This window comes from Neospora caninum, chromosome III (genome assembly GCF_000208865.1).
Source record: "Neospora caninum Liverpool complete genome, chromosome III".
NCBI lineage: Eukaryota > Apicomplexa > Conoidasida > Eucoccidiorida > Sarcocystidae > Neospora > Neospora caninum.
In genome coordinates this window covers 1080862-1097166 of record NC_018388.1, presented here as the reverse complement: position 1 = coordinate 1097166, position 16305 = coordinate 1080862, and the positions used below count along the sequence as shown (strand labels likewise).

Genomic DNA, 16305 nt, shown 5'->3' with positions numbered 1-16305 from the left:
AAACCTGCGTAGATCCACAGTGCCCCGGGCCATTCGCCCTCTTTGTCTGCCGTTGTGTGCTCGATGCCACAGCAGCACAATAACCTACAGAGAGAGGCACATAACTGCATCGAGGACGCATCGGACGACGAGCTCTCGCCTTCTTGGTTCTGTGTCGTTTTGCCGGCTCTGCTCATCGAGACATGTCACGTGCCGTTGTGGTTCTTCTGCCGCTCCCTTTTTAGGTGTCTTGCCTCCTTGCCTCTAAATTGGAAACGGCTGTCTGTCCGGCGATCTCTCTAGATTGTTGAAATACCTGAAAATGTCGGGAGCGGTCGCGAAGACCAAGAATCGTTTGAGTACAAACTGACAGAAGGCAGATCCGCATCGGGCGCAGTTCCTTTCAGTCCATCTTCCGCACAGCTCTCTCGTGGGGTCGTGCGCGAGGGTCTCCTTTTCTCGGGATAAACCGTCCCGTTCGTGGCCTCGACTGTGTTCCGAAAACGTCTGACACGTTTTTTCTGTCTCGCTTGTGAGTTTCTCCTCTCCAGGAAGTTTGTTACAAGCAACAGCTGAAAAGCCGAGAGACTAACGCAGCCTTTTTCTGCGCCCGGTGCGTCTTTGCGCTTCGCCGCTCGGTCTCTCCAGCCTTCTCCCCGTTCTCGAGCACTGGTATATTGAGGTCCTCCCGCGAAAAGAATAGCGACTGCATTTTTAGAACTCCCGGGGAAACTTCGCCGCTCTTTCCTTGCTTTTCCCTCAATTTTAGTCTCCTTGTGTCTTTCGGCCACCACCCTTTCCCCAATTTCAAGAGGCCGTCGGGCCTCGCTGCAGCCGGGAGACGCTTCCCAGTGAAGAGCGCTCGTTGTTTTTCTTCTTCCTCTTCGTTTTCCTCCAATTCTGCTTCCTGTTTCCGCGGGGCATCCTCTCGGCATCGTCTGCTTTGCTCGCCTTTGTCTTACGTACCTTTTCCCTCACTGGTTCATTTCTCCCCCGCTCCCCCGTTCTCTGTGCCGTCGCGATTCCTTTTTTTCTCGCGGTTTGCCGCTGCCTTCCTCGCGGCCAATGCAAGCGTCCGGCAGGGTGAGCGACAACGAAGTTGTGACGGATTGCGCGAGAGAAGAAAGACGAGAGAAGGGGAAAGAGGAGGGCAAAAAGCCGGGGGGCCACGCACACCACTGGTGCCACAGCTGGCTGTCTCCGCTGGAGTCAGTCCCGGCTGTTTGGCCACAATGCTGTTCTCTCCGTAGCTTTCTCTGACCTTTTCCTGCCGCCTTTTTTGGTGGATGAATATCTTCTGTCTGTTGGCCCCCCGTAAGGGGGGGTGGGCTGAGAACCGACTCGACTCGTCTTTTCGTTAGTTCCCACGCTTTGTCACATAGCCTGTCTGCCAGGTCGCCTCCCCCCACCGTGCTCATCTCGAAGCAGACGCAAACAGAACAGGGTAGAGGGACAACCAGGCCACGGGCTCCCCTGCCGTCTCTCTGGTGGAGGGGGAAGCGGGGAACCAGATTCCCGCAGCATCGCGGGGGCCACAGTCGCCACTGACCCCGCGCCGCACTGGGGAAATAGGGAGAGAAAAGGCAACGACTCTCACGTTTTCCTCCCTTACCGGTGCTCCTTTTGTGGGCGGCACTTTAGACGTGCCTCTGCAATCGTGCCACGAGACCCTCTTCTCTCTTCATATATATATATGTATGGATAGTTCTGTGAGCGTACCTTATCGCATGCATCTGCAGGCGGATGTCTGTGTGACTCGTTGACGACGGCTCTTTATTTTTCCTGTCTGTCTCCTTTTGATGGCTTTACTGCGAGCTCGTTTTGGACCTTTTGCGGATTTCTTTTTTGAATGGAGAGGCTCGAGAGGGCGAGGTTTTCTCGTCCGTGTCTCCGGTCCACAGCAAAGCTCCTAAGTTTCGAGTCTCGTGATTTCTTTCTTTTGCTTCCACTTTTCTCTGGTGCGGTTGTTTGCCTGGAGAAGAGAACATACAGACCTGGTGCCAGGGTGTCTCAGTCTGCAAGGCGCTGCCTCTCGCGTTGTCTCCTGCCTCACTCACTCGTCTTTCGTTTCTCAGACCGAGGTAGAGACGATGCTTTGTCGTCGCTTCTTTTCTCGTCAGTGTGTCGGGCTCTGAAATCGCTTGTCAGAGGCGCGGGACTGCTTCGTTGTCTCTCCTCACTGCTCCCCTTCTCGCGGGAACGCAAAGACCCAGTTGTCTCGTTTCCGTCTCCTTTCCTTTTCCTCTCCTTATCCATAGCTCTCTCTCGTCATCATTTCCTTTGTTCGGCGCACGCTGGTCCGTGCTGCCCAGGGCATCTCCTCGAGCTGTAGAAAGCGGATCTGGTGTCGCTGGAAGTTTACCGCGGAGCTCGCTCTAGCCGTGTGAGTTCGTCTGCTCCCTCGTCTCCTTTCTATCGTCTTCGTTTCCTCGTTGTTTCCTCGTTTTTCTTCTGTCCGGGAACGCGGAGCGGCCCGGCCGAGTTGCCAATCCACCTTACTCTTCGCGCTCGTCAGTTTTTTCTTCTCGGCCTGGAGAAATGCCTAGGGATCCACCCAGGGAAGGCGCAAGGGGGAGCACCCCAGAGGCCTCGTCCGAGGAGACTTTCCCACGATCGTCTTCCTCTTCGTTTCGCGCTTTCGTTGTCGGTTCGTCTTTTGCTTCCGCCGTCTCGTCTGCGTCGCTCGCGTCCATCCGTCCTTCGTTTTTTCTGCGCGGCAGGAAACGGTCAGTGTCTCCTCTTCGAGAGAAAGAGAGAGACAACTCACGCGATGTTTCGGGGGAGGAAAGAAACCATCCGGACCCTCTGCCTTCTCGGGAAGGCTCGGGCGAACGCCTGCACAGTCGCTGCTCGTCTCTCGGCCCCCAAGAAGGACAAGAGTGCAGCGTTTCGGCCGAAGCCTCGCGGAGAAGAGGCGAGGAAGAAAGAGGGGGACGGTCGTCTCCCTCGGTGGCGTTTTCTCGGGGGCGGCACGACCATGGGCTCTCACTTCCGGTGGCAGAGAGGGCCGAGGCTCTTCTGGAATCTGACGAAGAACGCTACGAGACAGACAGCGACGACTGTCCCTCTCCCCCGTCTCCGCTCTCCAGAAAGGTGTCTCTTCGTGAGCCGACCCCGTGGCAGGACTCGAGAGGCCGAGGAAGGTCGCATGCGCATGCGCCTCTGAGCGAGGCCTCCGGAGGCTGCTTCGTTCCGTCGCCTGGCGGTCCACACGCTCCCTCGCCGTCGTCTCCCCGCTCGTGTCCGCGGGAAAGCGCCGGAGAAGAGAGCGAGAGAGCAGAAGCGGAAGAACCTGGAGACTTAGAAGGACGCGAAACGGAAGCATGTGCTGTGAAGACGGCACTTGCCGACCGGCAGTTCAGATCGACTGCGGACTCGCGTTCTTCTACTCCTTTCGCATCCGCTTCTTTTCAGGAAGAGAAGGAAGACCCTGACACCCGGATGCCCATCAAAATGCTTTCTTCGCGTTCGCAGCTGCTGGTGCCGAAGTTGCCAGTTCAGAGGCCTTCTCGGCGTTTGAAGACCGAGCCGCCGCGCCCGGTCTCTGAGAGCAAGTCGTTTCTTTCCCGATTGTTTTCCTCGTTTTCCAGCTCCACGACTAACAGCGCGGTGCCGTCTGCAGTCCCGAACTTGCCATCGTCTTTCTCCTTTACTTCGCTTCCTCCCTCTTCTTCGGCCCTCCCGCCGTGCCCGAGCGGTCCAGGCTACACCCTGAGGCCGGAGATCGAGCGCCTGCACAGCGACAGGTCGACGTCCTCAGTCTGTTCTTCGCCGCCGAGTCGCATCTCCTCGGCTCGCAACTCCCGAGACTCCTGTGTAGCGTCCGATCGTCTCCTTGGGTGGCCAGGCTGTGAGCGCGTCTCGTTCTTCCCTTCGGCGAGCGCAGGCCAGCCAGCCGGGGCCAGTGGGCCCGCGCACAGTTCGCCGTACTCTGCGGCGCCCCTGTCTTGTAAGCCCCGGCCTCAAGAGAGACAGACGAAGCGGAACGCGTCCTTCTCTCTAATGCCGACCTCCTTCCGTCCCTTCACCTCGGCCCTTTACTCGCGGACCTCCGGTGCGCAGGCCGCCCCGCGCGGCCTCGATCTCGCAGCCAATCCCCCTGTCCCCCACGCCTCGGGGCCTGCGGCAGGGCATGGAGGCCCGCAGGGTCAGGGCAACCCGTCGCTCGCCTGGTTTACGCTCTCTGATGTCGTGGTGAAGGCGCTGACGGTCCACGACACGGGCGGCGTGAACGTGGAAGTCGCGATTGATCCAAAGAACCCCTTTCTGCTCCAGGGCACAGTCACGGGGGCTCTGTCGTACGCACATGGTGATGGGCAACGGAGACACCTCTCGGGCACTGTCCAGCAGGCCGCCGACCCAGCCTCCGCCTTGGACCCGCGAGGTCCCGTGCGATCATGGACGATCGCAGATACGCCGAGCCACAGCGTCAGTGTGAGCGGGCCCAAGGGCCCGGCTGGGGACCGCGGCAGGATGTGGTCTCGGGGCCTGTCCCAGGCCCCAGGCCCGTTCGCGGCGGCTTCCAGGCCAGGCCACGCGGCAGCCGCGACGCCTCCAAAGAGCTCCTCGGAGCCGGAAAGGCACGACGCCAGGCGCGACAGCGGCAATGCCTCCCCGGCCCCGTCGGGAGCATCGTCGTGGGTTGCGTCGCTCCGTTCGGCTTCCTTCATGGGAGGCTCCAAACTGAAGAGGAGAGAGAGTGCGCGAGGCTTCCCCCTCTCGCCAGGGCAGACGCGCGGCTCCTCCGCCAACTCGCGGTTCTCCGACGGCGACGCCAAGAGCGCGCCGCGGCCGGCGCAGCGGGCGGTGGCGTCGCCCCCGAGGGGCAGCCGGTCGGGCGAACCTTCGTGGAGTCCCCGAAGGCCCGCGGAGGGCGCCGCCGCTGGTTGCCGGAGCGAGACAGCCTCACGAGAGGGCGGGGAAGGCGGCGCGCCGATTCGCCGCGGGCGAACCGGCGACCTGAATTCCCAGGTCACAGGCTCCGGCCGCTTCCCGTTCCGCAAGTTCTCCTCTGCTGTCTCCTCTGTGTCGCTCTGCCGGGGCCCTCGCGCCGGGCTGAGCCCGCGGTTGGCGACGCGCGGCGCCCCACACGCCACGTATTACTACTTTGGCGAGACGAAGCGGAACAGGAGACACGGGTGGGGAATGATCGTGAACGACGAAAGATGTCTCCTCGAAGCGCAGTGGGTGAACGACACGGTGCTGGGGTGGTACGTCTGCTACCACGAGTACGCCACCGAGTTCGGGTACCGCGAACTGACCGACGTGTCGGCCGTATCCGTGGCCAGCGACAGCAACTCGTTCATCATTCCGGTCCGTCCGTACCCCACGGACCCCGATGATGTGTTCAGGACGTCTGCTGACGGCGAGTGCAAGCGGCAGGAGAAGGTGTCGGCCTCGCCAGGCACGGCGTGGGGGCGGACCGGTCGGCGTAGCTCGACGGTCGCGGGCGTCACCCAGCAGAAGGAACAGCAGGCAGCAGCCGGGTCAAAGAGCGACTCCGACAGCGCCGCACATTCGCCGACCTTCACCCGCTCGTCCGCCTCAACTGCCGCCTTCTTCCCCTCTTCATCTGTTCTCTCCGCGGACACGCTGAGCGCCAGTCAGGCGCGGACTCCGCGCGACCCCGGGCGCGACGAGGCAAGCGACGGCGACCGTGGAACGCAGTCGAACGCGTGCGGGCACCACGCCGCGGCTGCCTCGCCGTACCGTTCTCCCTCCCCCTCGCCGTATTCAGGCTCTTCTCTGGAGGCTTCGCCATCTAAGGCGCTTGCCGACGCGACGAAGCGCAGAGGCCCGCTGATGGCCCACTTCGCAGACGACCCAGCGGCCGACAAAGTTCTGTCACAAGTCCGGCGCGGGAAGCTGAAGCACAAAACCATCCACAGCCAAACCGCCTTCACGATCACCGTCACGCCCTTCGAGGCGCTCGCGGCGGACCCGGGTGCCCAGAGCGACGCCGGCGACAGGGGCACGAGAACGCGCGACGGCCAGAGCGGGGCAGGCGGGGCCCGCGGCGGGGCGGTGGACCAGGTCGTGCCTCTCCGGCCGCGCTCCGCTTCGGCGGACCAAGTCCTGGGGCCAGAGGTGCTCGCGTGGACGCACGAAATCGGGCCGAGGCGCGAGGCGATCGACAGGCCGCGAGTGGACGGCCGGGCCTCGACGTCGCGCGCCGGATCCGATGCGAGAGCCGCCCTTTCTGCGACCGCCGCTGCCGCGGCGCAGGCGGCGGCGGAAGTGGAGGCGATGGGGCGGGCTTCGAGGGCGGCGGGGCGTGCGCGTTTTGTGCGCGAGGAGACAGACGAGAGACAGGGCAAACGAGCACAGCCGGCGTCGCTCGGCGACGCGCCGGGCTTCCCCTCTCCATCTGTTCTGGGAGAAAGCGAAACGGCCGTGGGGAACCCTGAAGACCCGGTGACCTCGAGCCCAACCAGGGGCCGTCCTTCCTCTGCGTCTTCTTGTTCTCTCTCTGCCTCTCTGTCTTTGTCCTCGCCGCCACTCTCGGCCAGCCAGTGGGCCCTTGCTGCTGCGCGTCTCGGGTCGTCCAGCGCGAGCACAAGTCAGAGCGGCAGGGAGAGCAGCGTGTGGGGCGGCGGGTGGACGTCAGGCTGCGAGGTGTCGGGGACTGCAAACGACGTCTCGCCTTTCTCCTCGCAGAGGGAAGACGCGTCCGAGCTGCTGGGCGAGGAACCCTTTAGTCGCGAGAGTCCGTTGCCGTCAGCTGTCTCCGCTTCCGACGGCGCACGGCCTCCGTCCGCCGTGCCAGGTTCGCGAGCCGGCGACGCCCAGGAGGCCCGAGACGACGAGAAACGGAGTGACCTCGGAACGCTCGAGCTGCCGGAAGGAAAGGATCCGGCGGAGGACGCGTCCCGGCGGTTCCTTCACCCGTTGGCGTACTCCCAGGGCGGTTCGTCGCGCAGCTCTTCCCGGTCGTCGTCGCGGAGCTCAGGGCGAGGGCCCACAGGGTCTGAGGCTCTCGAGGCAGAAGAGTCCCGGGACGAAGACAGCGAGCGCGCCTCTGCGCTGTACCGTCGGCCGCGGCGGCGCCCGCTGACGTGCATTGCGTACGAAGCGTCTGAGGCGGCGAAGAAGGTCATGCTGGACTTGCCTGGCGTGGAGGGGGGCGAGACCGGGGCGGCCGAGAGGAGCGACGAGGGGGACAGGGACGCGTCGGGATCGTCTGCCTCGGCGGCCGCGTCCGCAGAGGAGCTGGAGCGGCGAAAGCGACGGTTGCGACGCGGTTCCACGTTCCCGGAGTTCACAACCCAAGAAAACCCTGCAGTCACAGAGGCAGTTCTCTGCGAAGGCATCAACCGAGGCGGGACGCGCCCGACCATGCGCGATCCTCACTTTGGCGCCGGGCCCCCACCCTGCCACTACCTGCGCGCTTCGGACAGCACCAAGTGGAGCACAAACACGTTTTGCCATTTCCTCCGGATGCTCGGCCTCACGCGCGAGGCGTCCATTGCCAAGTTGAATCGCCTCTGCGGGACCGACATCCCGACACTCACGCGCGAGAAGCTGCGGGAAACAGGCATCACCGACCGGTACATCCACAAATTTCTCCTCACTGTCGCGCGCTATCTCTGGTCGTGCTCAGACCACCTCGACCCGCTGACGCCGCTCAATCGGCGGCACCTTCGGAGACCCACCCTCGGCGCAAGATCTGCACAAGCCGCGGGGAAAGGCCCGCAGCCTCCCGGCCTCTCGGCCTCTTCCTCGACTTTGTCGCTGGCTTCGGATGACGGCCTTCGCACGATTCCCACGAGCGAGGTGCGAGTTGGGAGGAAGCTCGGAGGCGGCGGGTACGCGACGGTGCACAAGGCGCGGTACCGGGGCCGAGACGTCGCATGCAAGATCTTCAAATACACCCCCTCAGCCTGGCACGAAGCAGCGAAGTGTGAGGAACCTCTGGAGGCCCTGTGGAGTCGCCAGAACCCCGCGCGGAAGGATACGGCGACGGCGGCGACCCTGCCGCCAACTGAGGCACGCGACAGGATGCCCAAACGGCTCGTGGAACCCGCTGGCCTGGCTTCGCGCCCGCGTTTGTCGAGCAGCCCTGGAGATCCCGCGCTCCTCTCAAATCTACGGGAGGCCCCCGTCCAGCCAGACTCCAGGAGTGGGGAGGCGTGTTCGGCGCCGGATCCAAGGTCGCGCGCCGCGGCCAAGGGCACTCTTAGCGCCCTGGAAGACCCAAGGTCGAGCGAGGCCTTGTCCCCCGCGCTCCTGTCGGCGCGGAGCGAAGCAAGCGACACGCGAGAGCCCTCGTGGGCGTCGCTGGCAACTTGTGGGCCGGCGCCTCCAAGCGGGGAGTTGCTGCGGATGGCGCGAGGTGCGTCCACAGCAACTGGCCAAGCAAGCGGAAGATCCGAGGGCGAAGCGCTTCAGTCGGAAACCGCTGGCCATGTCTTCAGCTCAGCAGGCACGTGGACGCAAGGTGGGACGGACAGCGCGACGGGCGATGCGAAGTCCTGCGGGGACGGGCCTCGACTGGAAAGGAGCGTGCGGGGCGAGGAGGGCCAGAGCGAGAGTCTCCCGGCCTTCGAAGAAAGTTGCGTCTCGCGCTTCTCGAGCGACATCGGCGACGAGGATCTCGCCCGCCAGGCCTTCTCGCCTGCGGAGAGAACTGTAGAGGGCCGCGTGGGCCCTCGTGGGGCGCTGAGCAGCTGCATGCGGCTGGTTGCTGCGGCGATCGCGCCGGCCGAGAAGACGGGCGACGCCGGCGTGAGCCCGCGCCCCGCACCGCGGATGTACCCACGCGCCTTTCCGCGATCTCTGTCAGGGGAAGACGGTGAGGGCGGGGAAGAGCGGGAGGACGAGAGCGCGACGACGGGGTTCCATGGGGCGAGAGAGGGCGACGAGGCAGATCGCCTCGCTCGCCTTCCCGTGTCAAGCGAGCCGGCGTTACTTTCCTCGCGCTTGCGCTGCAACACGCCGACTGGGGACCGGAGCGCGATGTCTACGGCGCCGCCAGGGTCGTGTTCACCTTCGCCACTCCCGTCTGCGAGAGAAGCGGCGGAAAGCGGGCGGCAAAACGCGGGGACTTTCGGCTTCGAGGCCAGCTTGTTGTCTTCCTCAGACGGCTCGAAGAACCCCCAGACGGCTGAGGCAGAGAAGAACGCATTCGGGGAGACGCCTGGCTGTTTTTCGCGTTCCGGCGCAGCAGACGGGGCTGGTGGCGAACGAAGCGAACAGTCACAGCCGGGCGGGTCCGACGGGGGCTCTCCAGGGCTGAGCGAGAAGGCAGGGAGCGAGGTGGGGGAATTGGCGAGACAGGGGACGCACGGAACGCAGGCGACGAGAGACGAAGACGAGGGCCAGAAGGCGTCTTCGTGTCCTGTCGGACTGTTGCCGGAGGCCCAGGGCCGTGTGTTCCCCAAGCTCGACTACTTCAGGTACTGTCCCCAGCCCCTGAAACACCGCGACTATGAGGCAGATATTCTCGCCGCGCTTCAGCCCCATCCGAACATCATTTCGCTGTATGGGCGCTGCCATCTGCGTCCCGGCGAGGAAGCTCTCATTGTTGAGTTCTGCAAAATGGGAAGTCTCGACGCCTTCGTTTTTCCGCTCGACAACGAACGCCGAGGAGGCCGGAAGCCCTGGAAGGCGCTCTCCAGGCCGAAGCTCGTCCAAATCTTCATCGACGTCGCCAGGGGCATGGCCCACGTGCACTCGCGGAACATCCTCCACAGAGACCTCAAACTTAGCAACATTCTCCTCGACGGGGACACAGGAAAGGTATGAACCGCAAACAAACGTGAAGGAACGTGAAGGAAGGCCGGAAAACCAAAACGTCGACGCCTATCCACGTTGACACGTAAACGCCCGTCTGCAGACTCCGAAGCGCGAAGTCTGAGCCTCTGAGGTGTAGGTTTGAGACGGTATCCGGGCTGCGACGCTTTTGCGTGGTGCAATTTCCACGTGCTCACAGGTTGCGGACTTTGGCGTGGCGACGGCGTTTGTGCCGAACGACAGTCCGTCGGTCTTGGCCCTCTTTGGAAATGTTTTTTACGCGGCGCCAGAAGGTAGGAATAAAACAAGACGGCTTTTTTTCGTCCCGTTTGCAGGCGCTCGTGCCGACCCTCTTTCTCCGCGCCTCTCCCAGCAAAGCGAGGTCGTGCGTTTTCACGCGGTTTCGTTTCTGCCTTTTGGTGACCGTGGCGCGTCGCTTCTTCACCCGTCCGCCTCGCTGAACCTTGTTTTTCCAACCGTCGCTCTTTGTGTGCAGTTCTCCGCGGAGACGGCTTCTACCCGGCTTCCGACGTCTGGTCGTACGGAGTCGCCTTCTGGGAAGCACTGACTGGGAAACTCGCCTACGAAGGTATGTCGTATCACAACACTCTTGCCTCTCCGCGCCTCTGTGTATCAACAGAAGTACTGACTCGTGTGTCTCCATATCGGTGCGTTACTATTGGAACAGGTAGGTTCTGTTTTCCCTTGATTGCCTGTCAGCCCCGGACACCTCAGTCTCGTGGCCGCTGGACTGCCCCGCTTCTTCTGTGGAGGGTGGGACCGCGAGCCTTTCTCGCGTCGCCCTCGGTCTCCTCGCCGCCGATATGTCTCACTCTCTAGGCAATGCGTTCTGGCCTTTTTTCAGGTTTTCCGGCCGGCTTCGTTTTCACGCGGGTTGCCGCAGGGGCCTTGGGCCTCCACATTCCCTCCGACTTCCCTCCCCCGCTGAGGGTCCTCATGTCCCGGCTTCTCGCCTTCGAGCCGTCAGAGCGGCCGTCCTTCGAGGAAGTCGCGCAGGCGCTAAGTGATCTTCAAGCGAACGCTCTGTCGGAAATAGAACGAGACTTGGACGACTTCTTCGGGTTGGCGTGAAAGCGCGATCTCGCTTCCATCCGCACAGCCGTCGAGAGTTATCGAATGGGGAACCCTCCACATTCTGTTACAAAAGTGTCTATCGTTCTAAGAAAACGGCTTGTACTAGGCGTGAGGCACCTATCGTTCTGAGAGATTGGTATGTATTGTTTAAAGAGAGAGGTTTAGCGTTTTTGATAGAGACGGCTTTAGCTGTTTAATAGTTAGGTCTATGGCCTTTCCCACGTGAAAAAAGGACACGCGGTCGTCTCGCAGGTGAGTCCTTCGCCGCTCGCTCCATCGCGGTCTGGAGAAGCAACGCGGTCGATACTTTCGTGTCGGAGGAAAGGCGCACACATGAACAGGAAAATGTTCGCGCGACGAATGCGAAACGAGAACACCGGGGAAGCGCCATGTGGCCGATGGGCCGTTCCCGGGATCGCGGTTCAGTCTCATCCGCACCCCGGAAGACGTGCATTTTTCCCAGCGATATTCAAACTGATACCCGCATGCACGCGCGCTCCCCAAAGTGCAGGCAAAGAGCCGTTGACGCACAAAGACAAGTACGTATTTGCATGTGAGCAGTTATATGTGCGGCTGCGTATCCATCGTTTGCTTTGTGTGCACGCAACGAGGAGACTACCAGAGTGAATAGCGTGATGTGTTCAACCCGATTTTTGGCAAATGGTTTTCGAACAATCCGAGACGCCTGTCCAGGAGGGGCCGAAGGAATGTGGCGTGCCGCTCAATTCCGGCGTGAATCGAATGCAGACGGGGCGCAGTTTGACGGAAGGGAACCGCGTCGTTTCTTTTCGTTTGCGTGCACAATGCGTGAATCTTGAACGCGGAAATCAATTTTTTAAAACTTGACTGTCGAGTCCGCCAGAAACGGACGCCAGTTTGTTCTCATTCAACACGAATTCCTCTCATCAGGGCCTTCTCGGCAGTGCTGCTATACATACGTATATATATATATATATATATATATATATATATATGAATGTATACGTTTATACAAATATGCGCAGGCATCCATCGTTTGTTGCCACGATTGTGAGGAAGTCGTGCAGCAGGATCGGATCTCGGCGGCCGCACGAACCCTTTCGAGGCGGCTCTGCAGCGTGTCAGGTCGTCGGCGACGTTAGAGCCGTGTCTCATTTCGCGCGAATTGTCCGGAGTCAGTGCAGGGATGCTGAGGAGAGGGACTGCGCGGGGAGACACTCCCAGGAGGGCCAGGACTGGCAAAGAGTGAGATAGGCGCAGTCGCTTGCCGCTCCCCGGTGCTGAGGGGCCACGGCAAAAACAGTCAAGTCATGTCAGAACGACATTTTCCATCTGATAGCAATGGCCGGAGATACACTCTAGATTTCGCATTTCTCGCCAGCTACGAGAACGGGGGCTGAGCATCACAGCCGCCCCCACGGCGGCTCTGATTCCCGTTTCTTTGACAAGGCAGTCCCAAATAGGAGACACTTCACGTCTCGGAGACAGAAGAAAAGGGCCGAGATACTAACCCTCACAGGAGCGAGAGAAACTTTCATGTGGCCGATATCGGGAGGTACATGCAGACGTACGGAAAAGCACCAGCGCGACTCCCTCGGGGAAAAACATTTGGCACGGACAGCCGTCACCGCAAAAGGCTACGCTGATTACGAAAGCATACCAGACTTATGTACATGTGCAGTTGAAGATTCACACGCACCTCTTTGTGCATTCGGGCTGGCTGTCGCTGAGCATGTCCCAGGAAACGATTAGATCAAAATATTTGGCGAGCTCAAAAAGTCAGATGTCGAGTTTCCCGTGACCTTCCAAGAGAAACAACTTTGACGTGCAACGCGACACTCGACGAAAACGTTTCTCGACGGGCCCTTCGAGTCCCAAGTTTGCTCTCGATGGTTCCCTTTTCCCCTCTTCTCGCGGTTAATCCTTCTTCTCTCTGTCTCCAGTGTTCTTTCTTCGCCTCCCAGCGTTGCTTCCTACCTCTCATGACCCTCTCCTTTGTTTGTTTCGCGTCCTCCTTCTGTGCGGCTCCGTCCGTCTTCTCTTCCCTCGCCATCCCCGGTCAGTTCCATCCCTCTCGCTGTGTCCCTTCTCTGCACGTACTCGGCGTTTCATACACTTTCCTTTCACACTTTCATTGGGTTTCTCCTTTGGAATCTTGTTCTCTCTCGTTTCCGTACTTGCATACTCACACCCCTTCCTTCCCCTCTGTTCTTCTCGGTCTCTTCTTCTCCTCCGGCGCGCTTCCCCCTCCCGACCGACCGTCAAAGATCGATTATCTCTCGCGCGCCCTCCCGCTGCATCACGTCCACGGGTTCGCCTCTGTTCTCGCCCTCTGCGTTCTCCTTCCTCTCTCTCTTTCTCGTCTCGGTCGCGCGATGAAACCCACACCTGGAACCCTGCACACGCTCGGTCCCTCTCAGGAGAGGCCGCGGTGTCTGTGTTTGCTTCGCTTCGCCGGCGGCTGGTTCGCCGAGTTTCCCCACGTCCCTCGTTCTCCCCGACTGGGTCCGCGTCCTCCCTCTGTGCCGTTGTGCCCGCCAAAGTGCACGTCCCAGCTTCCCTTCCCGTGTTTTTTTCTCTCTTCTCGGAGGCGCTCTTTGTGCTTCGCCTGCTTCTCTGCCCTCGCCCGCTCCTTCTTCTTCTCCTTTTTCCTCTCCTTCTTCTCCCTCTTCTTCGTCCTCTCGTCGAAGATTGTTGCCTGCGCTCTGCTCGTCTCTCCGCCGAGGCCGGTCCCGGCGGACCCGTGCACCGGCCGGCGATGCGCCTTCTCGCTCCCGCCGGACTCTGAGTAGAGACCCGCCTGAGGAATGTGACTGGAGTGGCGAAGGTGAGAGTTACTCGGGAAAGCCCGAGAGGGCGACCTAGAGAAGCTGCGACCAAAGGTCGAGTGGCAGGCAAAGCGGGCATGCGACGCGCCACGGCGGCCCCGAGACGAAGCACGCACGCAGGAGAGCATCCCGGGACAGTCACTCCGAGAGTGACCGTACAGCCCACACCTGCAGCAGTAAAGCTGAAGAACCGTGACGGGGGGCTCTGAGCAGATCGCGTGGCCTCGCGCGCCACACGACAGACACCTGATGCCTCTCTCTGCGTCGCTGGATCGGTCGCCTTCTCCGCTCTCGCTGTCGCTCGCCGGGACGAAACCGTCTGGTGAAGGGCCATCGCTGAGGAAGCACCGCAGCTCTCCGCGGAGACTCTGTTCGACGAGGAGAAGGGGGCATGCGTCTTCGGGGTGGCCAAAGCCCGCGCAGAGGCGGCAGAAGAGGTGTTTCGCCTTACACTGGAAGTGCGCGTGGTCGTCCTGGAAGCAGAGAAAGCAACAATTTCTCGGCCTCTGTCTGTCGGGCGTTTCGCCCCAGGGAACGCACTCGCTCTCCCGCTGCCGCTCGCGTTTCCCCTCGCGCCTCCCTCCCTGGGGAAAGGAGCTGCCGAGAGCCGACCTGCGCTCAAAGGCCTCCTCTTTGCGCCGAAGCCAGTCGGGCTTCAACTCCTCCAAGTCCGCTTCCGAGACAAAGTAGCGGCTCTCTGCAAATCGATACTTCCGCAATTGCCCGGCCTGAGAAGCGTAGCGTGAAGCTGCCGCTGACGTGGAAGAGGCCAGAGACGACGCCGACGACATCGCGCCGACCGACTGACGAAGACGAATAGACGAGGGAACAGAAGAAGAAGAAGAGGAAGAGGAGGAAGGGAGAGTCGAAGCTTGCGGAGAGGTGGAAGATGGCAGCACGTGAGAAGGTTTCAAATAGGGAAGTGAAGGAGGTTCGAAGGAGAGTTTCCGCACATCGCCTTTCCCAACCGAGCGGTAGGGGACAGAATGGGAACTTGCTGTAGGTCCAGAGGTAGGTTGATGTCGACTTTGGCTTCCAGAAGAAAAGGCGATGCCACTGCCTGAAGGGTTCCTCTCGCTTCGGCCTGCGTGCTCACTTTCCTTCTCTGCAGACGAAGAACAAGCAGAAGAAAATGAGGACGGGCGCGAAGTCGCAGCGAGGGGGTGGTCATTGGTCGGTGCGCGGTTCGAATTCGAGAATGAGGAAGAAAGGCGCTGTTCGCCGACCGAATGAGACGAAGGAGTCGTAGCGCGCGAGGTAGAGCCTACGACAAGCGAGGAAAGTGACGCGTCGCCCTCGGTATCAAACGAGCACAACAGATTCCCGTCGTCGGTGTCGATACAGCCCTGGCGATTGCCTTGGCTCTGTTTCGAGGAGAACAACATGTTTCAACCTTCTGGATCTGGACAAATGGCTTTGCTTCGTAGAGGACAAGGGAGAAGGAGAGGAAGGGAAGGAAACGAAAGTTGTGAGCCCCACTCGAGAGAATGGAACCTCAACGCACGGGAACAAGGGCCGCAGGGAGACACAATACTTGTCATACAGCCGCAGAAAGGAAAGATTAGCTCTGAAAGTTCTTCTTTGCGGGGTACCAAAAATCGAGCAAAGCCCCGTGACAGGGTTTCCGTCAGTTCATCAAAGTAAAGGCGCTGCCATCCCGCTTCGTCAGTTCCAAGTTCCCTGCGAATCTCGAGTACGGCATAACTGTCTGCCTCGAAGAGGAGAAACAGAGAACCGTTGTCTGAAAGGAGCTGTGAATGTAAAAAGTTGGCGGTTCTGTGTTTTTCTGCGGCATGTCAAGACAAATATCACGAGGACACACAGCCAGAATTTAGTGGGGGCCAGAGAAAAATCTGTTTGACGAAGCTACGAAGAGTTCTCAGGCTGGCAACGATTTTCACGGCATGCGCAAGCAAGTGGGCTATACAGCGACCTGCGAGACACATCGATCGCATTATCGTGCCTCTCATGAAATCAAAAGATGTTTCCACGTCAGATCTTTCAAGAAAGTATGCTTATGCTTTTACACTACATTTTGTCGCCTGTCTTTTCTGGTCATGCCGTGAGACAGATGGAGACTACCCGTCGCCTTCTGCGACGTCACACGGCTACGTGAAATAGGGAGCCTCCAAAAAAGATGAGATATCAGGCATTGCCCATATTGTCCCAGCAAAAAAGCAGGCAAATCATTCGCCCCCTACACTTACGTCTCATCTTCAACAATCGTCGGATGCGTATCAACGGACAACCCCGTGCGTCCCGCGAGAGACGTCAGCCACCTTAGCATAGTTGGTAGTGCATTTGATTCGTAATCAAAAGGTCGTGGGTTCGATTCCCACAGGTGGCTCTGGTTTAACACAATTCTATATACATTATTTTTTGGACACTTGCCACGCTATCGTCCTTGCATGCGCATTCTGGCGATATACAGACATTTCTTTAGTTGTGTGCCACCCCCAATCATTTGTCGGCGCTGTTTCCCAGTCCGGTCCACGACGCCGACGTCCGAGCACATGTCGTCTACCTGCATGGATAGTTTTCTAACCGCGTCGTTTTTTCAAGACATGAATGCGTATTTCCACTGTCAAGAAAAGTTATGTGGACACCAGAGTTTCAGATGTGTCAAATGAATCTGCGAACTCTAGCATCAAGTTATTCTCGTTGATGTCGTTGGCACGCTAGGCTCTTGCTG

The 16305-nt window shown here is 60.2% G+C and overlaps 2 protein-coding genes and 1 non-coding gene across 3 annotated transcripts; 2 read left to right on the top strand and 1 right to left on the bottom strand.

Annotated features, from left to right (window-relative positions):
• Nucleotides 1-1044: 1044 nt before the first annotated feature.
• Nucleotides 1045-10803, top strand: NCLIV_008190 (hypothetical protein; the record flags this gene model as incomplete). The annotated part of the gene is made up of 6 exons (XM_003880333.1): nucleotides 1045-1062; nucleotides 2238-2362; nucleotides 2700-9717; nucleotides 9911-10004; nucleotides 10208-10300; nucleotides 10577-10803. The coding sequence occupies 6 exons, from the start codon at nucleotides 1045-1047 to the stop codon at nucleotides 10801-10803; spliced, it is 7575 nt and encodes a 2524-aa protein (XP_003880382.1).
• A 2398-nt stretch (nucleotides 10804-13201) lies between these two features.
• On the bottom strand, nucleotides 13202-14998 carry NCLIV_008180 (conserved hypothetical protein; the record flags this gene model as incomplete). The annotated part of the gene is made up of 1 exon (XM_003880332.1): nucleotides 13202-14998. One exon carries the CDS (start codon nucleotides 14996-14998, stop codon nucleotides 13202-13204), a length of 1797 nt encoding a protein of 598 aa, XP_003880381.1.
• An 889-nt stretch (nucleotides 14999-15887) lies between these two features.
• Nucleotides 15888-15960, top strand: NCLIV_t040006. Its single transcript has one exon. It is a non-coding gene; the product is annotated as a tRNA-Thr (tRNA).
• Nucleotides 15961-16305: the final 345 nt, after the last annotated feature.